This window comes from Chaetura pelagica, unplaced genomic scaffold (genome assembly GCF_000747805.2).
Source record: "Chaetura pelagica isolate M959 unplaced genomic scaffold, ChaPel_1.0 scaffold613, whole genome shotgun sequence".
In the NCBI taxonomy this organism is placed as follows: Eukaryota; Metazoa; Chordata; class Aves; order Apodiformes; family Apodidae; genus Chaetura; species Chaetura pelagica.
The window spans coordinates 11,587-21,672 of NW_009952571.1; the positions used below are offsets into that span (position 1 = coordinate 11,587).

Here is a 10,086-nt window from a genome sequence, read left to right on the forward strand (position 1 = left end):
CCTCACTTCCATAAGGGAAAGAGAACTGGTTACAGCAAAGGTTGAAGCTGTGGTCTCGCTGGGAGCACTGGCGACTGTCCATCCATCTGAGGAACTCCTCCATGAAGCACACAGTAGCTTTCTGCTCTGCATCAGGGTAATAGAAAGTTTTGTTCTTCACTTTTTGGCAGAATTCCAGAAGCCACTTCTGGGCATCAGGGTTTTGGATTGTGAAGGTGACGTCTGTCACTAGAGTGCCGTTGCTTTTTGGATTGCAGTGGTCCCCGTTATCCACAGGCAGGATGCCCCAGACTATTGTGACAGGCATATGCTGCCCTTCTCCACGCTCCAGCCTCTCGAACATGAACTGGTGGCAGTACTCAGAGTCGTACCTCTCAAAGGGGTGGCTCAGCCTGAACACCTGCACAGACGATGTCTCCAGAGTGGGGAGTTTGAGTTTGGGGTTGGAGCAGGAAATGTAGGCACCTCCTATCGCTAGGGCAGCAAACCAGCAGATCCAGATGTACCGAAACTTGATGACTCCACAAGGCAGAAGCTTTTCAAATAGCAGCTTGGAGGTTTCAGACAGCGTGTTCTGGAGACCCCTGAGAAGGTAGTGGAGGGAGAGAGCGACTCTCTTATGGCCGCTGTTGTTCCAGTAGTCTTCTGGCTTGTAAAGGCAGGCTGCTGCCACGTAGCGCTCGTACAGCACAGCCGAACAGGGAAGCCAAGTCACCATGAAGAGCAGACTGACCAGCACGGAGGTGCCCATGTAGACAGCAAAGCAGCGGATGGCAATGATATTGCTGATGTAGCTGGCGTAGAAGGCAGCACCCGTCGTGAAGCAAGATGCCAGCATGAGGTATGCAAAATGGTGCATGGTTTGACTCACCCACTGAGAAAGCCCAGCAGAAGGATTCTGGTGCTTGCTGAGGTTCCAGAGGTCGAAGAAGACAAAGGTGTGGTTGGCACAGATGCTGCTGAGAATGATGACTGCAGTCAGGTTTACAAAAGGGAAGTAGGTGAATCTGAAGGCCACCTTGTACAAGAAGTAGGAGATCATTAGAGAACTGACAACAGCGAGCAGGACCATCAAGGTAATAAAGACTGAGCGTAAATAAAAATAAATGCTTAGAAAAATAGCTAATATTGCCATGACTGGGTACTTAGTATCCAGTAAAAGATAGTGTTGGAATAGTTTCTGTTTAAGGCCCAGGTCCATGCCAGTGATAGATGTATAGTTGTCAAACAGATCCCAGGATTCAAGGTTGTCTAGATAGATCCCCATCATAGATGCCCCTTTCCTTGTAGGCAAAAACAGCAGGCTGTATTTGAGAGATGGCACTTGGTACTCCATGGTCTGGGGGCTGAGAAAGTCTCTGTCAACCAGGAAGTGAAGAAGCTGGTAAATGGCATTGAAGTGGGTACATTTTTCTGGGACTTTGGCACACTGGGAGTGTTTCTGTCTCACAGTCTCTGGACCTATGCAGGATGGAGTGAGGATACCTTTGTGGTAGTCAGGGGCACAGGCACGAAGGAGGGCCAGGGTATGGGAGATGTCTCCTTGGGTTATCTCCAGACACGAAGACCTGTTGTACAGGACAGCAATGTAGTTCCCCAGAGACCAGCTTGGGCAGCATTCATTGGCTTCAGTGCGTTGGCAGAGGTCTTGAAAGTGAACATGTGAGCGTATCTGGAAAACAGACCAGGGAGCATCATGTCAGACACTCTCTGCATGTCACCCTGAGCCTGTGGTGTTCCTCCCTCCGTGCACTAGGCGTTCCCTCCCTGTGTATCATGATCCCCCCCTCCAGGTGTACAAGCCATGGCTTGCTTTCTCCCCATGACCAGTTGCAAATACTACAGCTACTGAAGCATGTCAGCCTTTTGCAAAAGTTAAACCCTGACCATTAGTTACATTTCATAACCTCTGATTTGAAAATTTGGATCCTGTGGCAAACACAGCTAATCCAATTAAACTTCCCAATTGCAAAACCTGCTGTCACAGTCTCCAAGACGATGGCTCTGTTTTGGTAACTAGGTTCTGCTGCCCAAAATTCTCTGCAGGTTTTGATGGACACCTTTGGCTTCTGGACCAAACTCTTGATCAACGTTCCTTTATTCTTGTTCAATGGCAGCTGCTACTTTGCAGCAGGACTTTAGTGACAGGTGGGACCATCCCTGTATTGCTAAGTAGATAAAATGCTTTCAGGTCCTCAAGGCTGAAACCTGTTCTGTAGCTTATGTCATTTTTGGCTTCTTTTCAGCTGGAGATTAAAGATTAGGGCAGTGAGGAAAGAGACAGTGTGTATATGTATGTTCTTCCTGACATTACTAACCTTGTCTTGTTCAATTTGACACATGGACTGAATAGCTTGCAAGTTCCATAAGCTACCAGCAGTTGTGGACATGAATACCAGTTGGGAATAGCTCTTTTCTGAAGTAAAGAAGAAAAAAAAAAGGTATTAGGTAATGAAGATGAATCAGACAGGCTGTTTGGTGTAGACTCTGTGCACAGGGGAAAAAACATAACAATATTAAAGAAAAATGTTTCACTGTCTGTAGGACTGTGATGGAAGGCTCCCTGAAGGGAAGCAGGGTACACGGTAGCTTGTAGTGAGTGGTAACATCTGCCTTGTGTGCTCTGACCTCTGCTCCTGGCCCATCTGTCAGCAGCTGAGGCATGTTCAAAACATGCCCTCCGTGCTGTCAGCGTGCTTCTGGGGACTGCTGGCTCCTGGTGCTGCTCCCGTGGTACAATGGGAAGGGCTCCAGTGCAGCCAGAGCCTCCCAGGCACCTGCAGGCTTGGTGCTTCACTGGTTTCAGAGGTGGAGTAGAGGCAGGGGAGGGAGTAAAAACATCTGCATGCTGTCCTGCATTTTCCCACTTACTAGTGTCCATTTTGGGAGGAATTTTGGGTGCCTTGGAATTCTTCTCTTTTTTTTTCTTTCCAGTTTTTACTGCCACTTAGATTTTTCAAGAAGAAAAGAAGGAACAGAGAGGGAGTGGAAGCAGAGAGGGACTGGGGCACACACCGTTTTCAGAGTATTCACTTTTGATATGGGTAATTGGTGAAAACATTAGTCTTTTTACTGGTGCTTTTAAGGCGTGTTTCTAAGGGTGAAAAAGAAATAAAGGAAAAAGAAGTATGGCAAAAAGTTAAGGGTGAATCACTCTCCAAAAGTGGCTCAGCTTTCACAAGGTGGTGTTGCACACCCTGCTTTCTTAGAGCATGTTGAGAACATCTCCCTGTGTCCCAAGCCCTGTGATGGTTTGGTATGCTGGTGAGTTCTGGGTGTGTCACACTCAGTGTCTCATCAAGATTTCACTTACCCGGGGGACCACAAAAGAAACCATCTGCTCCGTAGATTTGTTCCACCATCCTCCGTGTCCTTGCTTCTTGTTCTCCCTGAGTAGCCTTCTGTCCTTTGCTAATGCCAATGTCATCGTAGCTAGTGAGAGACCAGATCATTGGGGTAACTAGAGATCATCTGGCTGTGAGTTATGGTCACTGAGAGGGCTCTGGTGCTGCACACAACACTGCTGCAACAATTAAAGTCATCGTAGTCTTGAGAGAGCATTGTTTGGGTGGGAGCTTTTCAATATTGGGGTGACTGTGCCCCTTTATAGAGATCTTGATGAGACTTCAGTGAGAAACTCCCTCCTCTCCCCCCTGTGCAGAAGTGCTGAGTCCCCCCCGCAGTATTTTAAAGGGAAACAGTGAAATAAACTCCTGAAGAGTTTAGAGCCTGATTCCTTGTTTCCAGAAAAGGGAGCTCAGGTCCCTTGCAGTCAAACAGACTAAACTCTCCAGTGCCTCGGTCTCTTTTAAGATTAGCAGATATGTTGTCATTCACATAGATATCTTGGAACATTGAATCTGTAACTTTACAGCCAACATCTTCCTCAAACCCCCCCAAACCACACTCAAATACCTTTTCTTCTCAGCATAGGGAGAAAGGGAAAAGGTCTTCTTGTAGCCTGTGTGGCTCTCTACGTTCCTCCACACAATGAGCCTTCTGCCAATGTCAGTGTCTCGGGGCTCGAAACCCTGCAGCCAGAGAAAAGGCTCTTGTCATCAGCTTGCATTTGAGTCTAGCTTAGTTTTCCTTAATCCTCCTCCTAGACACAGAAACTGTGAGATTATTGCTGCATTGTGGAGAGATACACTAATTGAATTCTCCCTGGAAATACTGCATCCCAGAGCTAACAGAAAAAAACTATTTCTCCATTTCTTCCTGGGCAAGGATGGCTACAGTTCTGTCTCCCTGATCTCACAAGGCTCTTCTCCTCTTCAAGTAAAATAGTCACTTACAGAAATGGGAATAATTTTCCTCTTCCTGGATGAACTCTAGTCTATTCTTATTTTCTCAGGTTTCTTCCTTTAATGAGACATGGGGATGGCTTCAGGAAATGTGGGATCCTGTGTGGATGACAGGACCCTGTGCAGCAACACTCAGACCAGGGCAGCGTCTCCATTTCTAGAGCCTGGCACACAGGCTGTAGGAGCCAAGGCCAGATTCCCCATCCCATCTCCATCCAGCCCAGCTGGTCCGTTTGGGCAACCGAGCCCTGCAGCGGTGGGAGGGGAGCGCCGGGAGCAATCCCGGGTGCGCTGGCAGTGTCCCCTCGCCAGAGGAGGGCACGGGTGCGAGCTGACAGCTCTGCTGGGAGCTGGGCTGGTGGCTGCTCTTTGTGCTGTCGGAGAAACAGCAAGTACTGAGCATTGCTCTGACACTTCGTGTCCATCAGCTGCATGCTCTGAGGGGGGTTAAGGTCAGTAGCTCACTGATAAACAGGGCCATTTTTTCCACTGGCTTTAATGTCCTCCTTGATTTACTGCCCTGCCTTCACCTGCAGAGGAGGAAGGCAGCATAGGCTCGTTTTAGAGGCAGAGAGAATGTACCACTGGTTGGCCTGTGGCTTTTCCTTATGTTTATGTTGACATGTCCTCTGTGGAACTTACCATTAAGGGTTCTGAGAAGTCAGGCAGGTTTCCAACAAGCAGGCCAGCCAGCGTGCAGAGCACAGCCAGCACTGAGCACAGCACCAGGACAGCCAGGGGCCACTCTGCAATCAGCTGAGAGAAACTGGGACCAACAGGGGAGGGAAAAATGCAGCTGTTAAGGCACTTCTGCTATTGGCACGAAACCTGCTGTTCAACTACTCCAGTGTTAGTAAAAGGAAGTAAAAGAATTAGGGCTTTCTGGCTTGAGCATTTATTTATTGAAAAGCTCAGAGGCTCTAGCAAGACTATTAATGAACATATAACTCCAACTGGGTGTTTGCAGGCAAGTCTAATTAACGTGGCTGATTACATTTTGCCTCCCTACATTTTCCTGCTTTTTCAATCAGAAATAATAAAAACCAGACTCTTGTGTCCTAGGGCAAAATGAAGCTCTGAATATTTAACTGAAAATATGGCATTTAAAAAGAGCTTCCTTCTTTTTTTCCCACTGTGCAGTGTAAGCTTGGAGCTGTCCAACTGTCTGGCCTGCGGATGTTCAACCTGTGCCCCCAGAGGGGTCCGGCTATTTTGAAGGGTCCCCTCAATCTTGTCATGGGATGAGTGAATCTCACCCTGATCTCAGCCTAAAAACCAAACACTGAACCTGCAACAAGAGCCTCTGCAAATGCAGCATTTTCCTTCAGGGTTTGGAAAACACCTGCAAGGCCACAGGCTGGGGCTATGCTGGGAATATTGGTGTGGTTTGGTGGCACATGCATTATTAGTGACATTTCTAGACAAAAAAGACCCTTCCACCTCTTAAGAGCTGGTCTAAAATTTCCCATGTCAGGTCTGTTTTCCTTATGGGACAAGTTGTGTCTCCTAAAGGATGATCTGTCAAAGTTACTATTCCACAGTTTTTTACCAATGCAGGTTTTACTGCCTCAAGGTTTTTGCCTTCCTTAAAAATATCTGTTGTGATAGAGGATATAATCAACTCTCTGAACTGACCTGAAAATCCAGGTTGCTTTGTTTGTTTGTTGTTGTTTTGAATATCATTTTTAAAGGGAGAGAAAAATGTGAGGATTCAGGAGCTGTCATTATAAATGGTTGGTTTTGAACTAGGGAGCCACAGAAGGGATTACAATAACATGCGACATGTTTAGTGGACGTGGTGCTGTTGGGCTGATGGTTGGACTTAGTGATCTTTTCCAGCCTTAATGATCCTATGGTCCTATGATATAAGATTGGAATAGGTTTGGTGGGTTTTAGGTAGTTCTGTTTTCTGATGTATTCCTGAAATACTAGAAATTCCTTGTTCAAAAATAGATGACAAATATTTGAGTTTCATGGGGAAGTGAAATATTTATGAACTTGAGAGCAGCTGTGCCAGTGCTTGTCTGCCTTGAGGTGTGATGTTCCTGCTCTTCTGCTCCTCTTGCCTCCAACTTCACTCAGTAAATTAATGCAACTATTCCTCACCATAAATCATCACGAGCCCTTCCAACAGCTTCTCTCATGACTTTTGGTTAGGCCTGGGACTGTTTTTTTCAATTTAAGACTGCCTTATCAATATTGTTTTCATAAATGAGGTCTTTGTTATGAAAGGAACACAAATTGCCCTTTGTGCATTAGTGTGCCTCCTTTCTGGAGGCTGTTTTGGGTGATGCCATGTCCAATGACTAAAAAGAAAAAAAGGAATCAGCTGCAGTATATGATGGTGGAAGATACTTACCTAAACCTTCCAGAAAAAAACAGGTTTACAAAAATCAGCTTTTAAACGGAAGCTGAAAGCAATCAAATTATTTTAATTTTGTGAAGTGTATTAAAAATCCTCTGTCTTTTGAAAAAGTGAACTGGTTTTATGGCTGGGCTATCCTGATGGCTCATCTGGTGGGCCAAGCTGGATTAATCCTATGTATAGAGCCAGAGATAGATGTACATAGAGGATTATTATCTACATATAAAGCTGTTGTATGGACTAGAGCCAGACACCTGCCCCAAGAACAGTGTTGCTATTTGTTACTGCAGGTTAAATTGGTCTCCCAAGCAAATTGGGATTTTTCCCAGCAAGGGGAAGCCCTGAGCAGGGAGCTCTGACCTTGTCTCTGAGGCTGGGCCTGCCAAGGCCTGTGACCAGAGATAATGCTCTGCAGTCCCTAATAGCAGGGTAGGAGAGCAGTGATAATGGGGTAGAACGACAGAAACTTTTGATATGAAACATACCTTTTTGGCATCCTGAAAGCTTTGTCATGTCTGCAGACAGGAAAAAAAAAAAAAAAAAGAAAAAAAAAAAAAAAGAAAAAAAAAAAAAAAGAAAAAAAAAAAAAAAGAAAAAAAAAAAAAAAGAAAAAAAAAAAAAAAGAAAAAAAAAAAAAAAGAAAAAAAAAAAAAAAGAAAAAAAAAAAAAAAGAAAAAAAAAGAAGAAGAAGAAGAAAGATGCATTCATGTGTTACTGTTGTGGGAAGCCCTGAGCTGGGCTCTTGATGAGCAAGGTAGCCCTTTCAGGGGCTGTACAGCACCAAGCTGAGCCATTGCAGCAGCAGTGCTGGCACTGCAGGAGTTATTTTAATGAATAACAGAGTCTTTCCCTCTCTGTTGGCATTTTAACCAAGCAGGGTGGGAAGCCATGAAATCACTCCTCATTTTTGCCTCTTTAAGAAAACCCTGTAGGGATTGATAAGCAGTAGCAATGAGAACACACAGAGATCACACCACAGCTCTGTCCATGAAAATCTGTTTTAAGTGCTTTCTTACTGAATTTTTAAATTCTTACTTGACAAGAGCATCAATTAAATTCCATCAGCTGGGCTAGCAATGCCTATAGACAGTTTTTATTTCCTGTTCAGCTCAGCAAGGATTTTCCCAAAGCTGTCTCCTTGGTTTCCAGGGCCCTCCCAAAGCCAGGGATTGTGTGGTCTAGAGGAGCAGAAGGCCAGTGGAGCTGCTCAAAACACTTCACTGGGTTGCCTTCACAGAGGAGCATTTGTCATTCCTACCTGCAGAGCTCTGAGGAACAAAAGGAAGAAGCCTTCCCGTTTGTTAATGAATCCCTGAGGAGATGCACCCCAGTGGGTCACTGTCTCTGAAGGACCTCTCATTCTGCTCTCAATTCCCACTGAAATGTTCCCTTGAAATACACCCAGCCCAGCAGGGCCTTGGGTTGGGATGCAGCTTCCAGCACACTGCTCCCAGCTGGGGCTCCCTCCCCTCTCCACAGCCCTGCTGAGCTCAGCCCAGCAAGTTCCTCCTTTCTCCTCCTCCCACGCTCCTGGCCTAAACTGCAAGAAGTTCCTGCCACACTCTGACATCTGTGTGGGGCAGCTGGCCCTTGGGTCCTGGAGCAGGGGCTCCATCCCAGACAGTTGGGTAGAGATGCTGTGACAGCTCATCCTTCCTGGCAGGCTGTTAGGAATGGAAGACATGAAAAAGCAAATAGGAGAGCTCCCCGTAGAAGAGTCACTCTCGGTGGCCCATGTAATAAATAATACTGTCTTCTCATCACACTGATGCTCAGTAGGACTGGGAGAGTGGGGAGCAAAGAACAATCACCAGGTTATTAGAGAGGTCTCTCTCTGGCAGCACACTGCCCAATCCTGTGCTAATTCTCTCACAATAGCTGCTCAAGCAGATTTGCTTGGATTAATGCCCCATTCCAGCAGTGTTATCACTTCTCTGGAGCTAGTGCTGCAAATTCTGCTAGGGATTTGCAATCCAGCTGTGCTTCCTACTTAAATAACCTGCTAGGGAGGTCAGAGCTGACAATTTTGTTGATGATGTACCAGCTCAAAAGGATCCAGGCTCCACTCCTCTGCCTGCGATTGCTCTACACTGCAAACACAAGCAAATTAAATCCTCTGTTAATGAGAAAATGAGTCCATGAAGGGATTGTGTGCCTAACCCTGCAGCGCTGGGCAAAGGCAGGGGAGGAATCCTGTGCTGGCCTTTCTTGGACTTTGGGATCTGCTTCTGTGGCAGCCCAGGGATCATGCCCTTTAGTGCCAACAGTGGCACATGCAGAGAAGAAGAATGATTCCAGCTGGAAGGAGAGGGGATTGTAGCTCAGGCTGCTGGGGACACCCATCCTGTGAGCATCCTTACGGAGCTGCCCAAGGAACATCCACCACCCAGCGAGTCACCAGGGCACTCTGCACACCGATGGAGTTTGCCTGATTCTGTGGACAAGACAGAATTCACAGTCTTGTTGCTGCCCAGCCTGCAAAACTGAATCATCTTCCCCACTTTTCTCCCTGCTCAGCTGTGGCCAGTACGTACCCTCTCTTCCAGCACAGGCAGCGGCTTGGGTGGGGGCAGAAAAAGAAATTAACTCTGCTCTTACCACTGAGAAGCTCTGCCCAGACAAAGGATTAGCCAACTGGGTATCTTGTGGTGCAAAAGGGGAAAATACAAAGCTCCCAGAAGATGGACGTAACAAGGAGCAGCTGAGTGACCTTAGCTTTATCCAGTGCAGAAGCAAACCCTACCTCTCCCTGCTGTGGAATTGCAGCTCCCTGTTCAACCTCCACAGTGATGGACAGAGCAGACTGGATCCCTCCATGAGCTCTGGGGCAGCTGCTGCCCCAAGCTGAAGAGCAAATCCATGTTGTATGCATCCCCCCTCAGGCATTTCTCATCCCCTCCTGCTTCCCACCACAGTGTTCAGGAGATGCTTGGAAAGCCCCTGAGCTGCTCTCCCTGTGCCCCTTACCTGACCGTGACGATGTGATGCTGCACTGGCCGGCGCTGCCCAGGGGACCACTTATTCCAGGGGATTTCTGGGGCCTCGTGGTGGGAAGCTGGTGCAGGATCACTGCTAGAAAGGTGGGAACACAACATGGGCCTCTCGCCATGCCCAGGGAGTGGGGGCAAGCCATAGCTGCCTCGGGGCTCCTGCTGGTCACAGGGGTAATACAGGGGATGCTGCTGTGAGTCCTGGGAGCTGGATGGCACCTGGCCATTGGACTGGGTGGAGCCTGGCCCAAGCGTGTGGCTGGAGGAGGGCAGGTGGTCTCCCCCTAGCCTGGGGGATGGTGGAATGGGGCAGTGATGGACAGGGCAGATTCTTTCCCAGGAAGTGCCACTGTAGCTGTGCTCGGTGTTCCCGATCTCTGGCATGGCGAGGCAGGTCTGGCAGGGTCCTGCATTTGGCTTTTCTCTG

At 47.4% G+C, this 10,086-nt stretch overlaps 1 protein-coding gene across 1 annotated transcript in view; it reads right to left on the bottom strand.

The window, feature by feature from the left end:
- The window catches only part of DISP2 (dispatched homolog 2 (Drosophila)), an 11,447-nt gene extending 1,791 nt beyond the window's left edge, over positions 1-9,656 (bottom strand). The window contains exons 1-7 of the mRNA XM_009993543.1: positions 9,637-9,656; positions 7,155-7,184; positions 4,947-5,070; positions 3,916-4,031; positions 3,314-3,432; positions 2,319-2,416; positions 6-1,672 (exon numbers count right to left, since the gene is read on the bottom strand). Of these exons, the coding sequence (XP_009991845.1) occupies positions 6-1,672; positions 2,319-2,416; positions 3,314-3,432; positions 3,916-4,031; positions 4,947-5,070; positions 7,155-7,165 (2,135 nt within the window). The 5' untranslated portion in view covers positions 7,166-7,184; positions 9,637-9,656. The remainder of the gene's footprint in view (positions 1-5; positions 1,673-2,318; positions 2,417-3,313; positions 3,433-3,915; positions 4,032-4,946; positions 5,071-7,154; positions 7,185-9,636) is intronic.
- Positions 9,657-10,086: the final 430 nt, after the last annotated feature.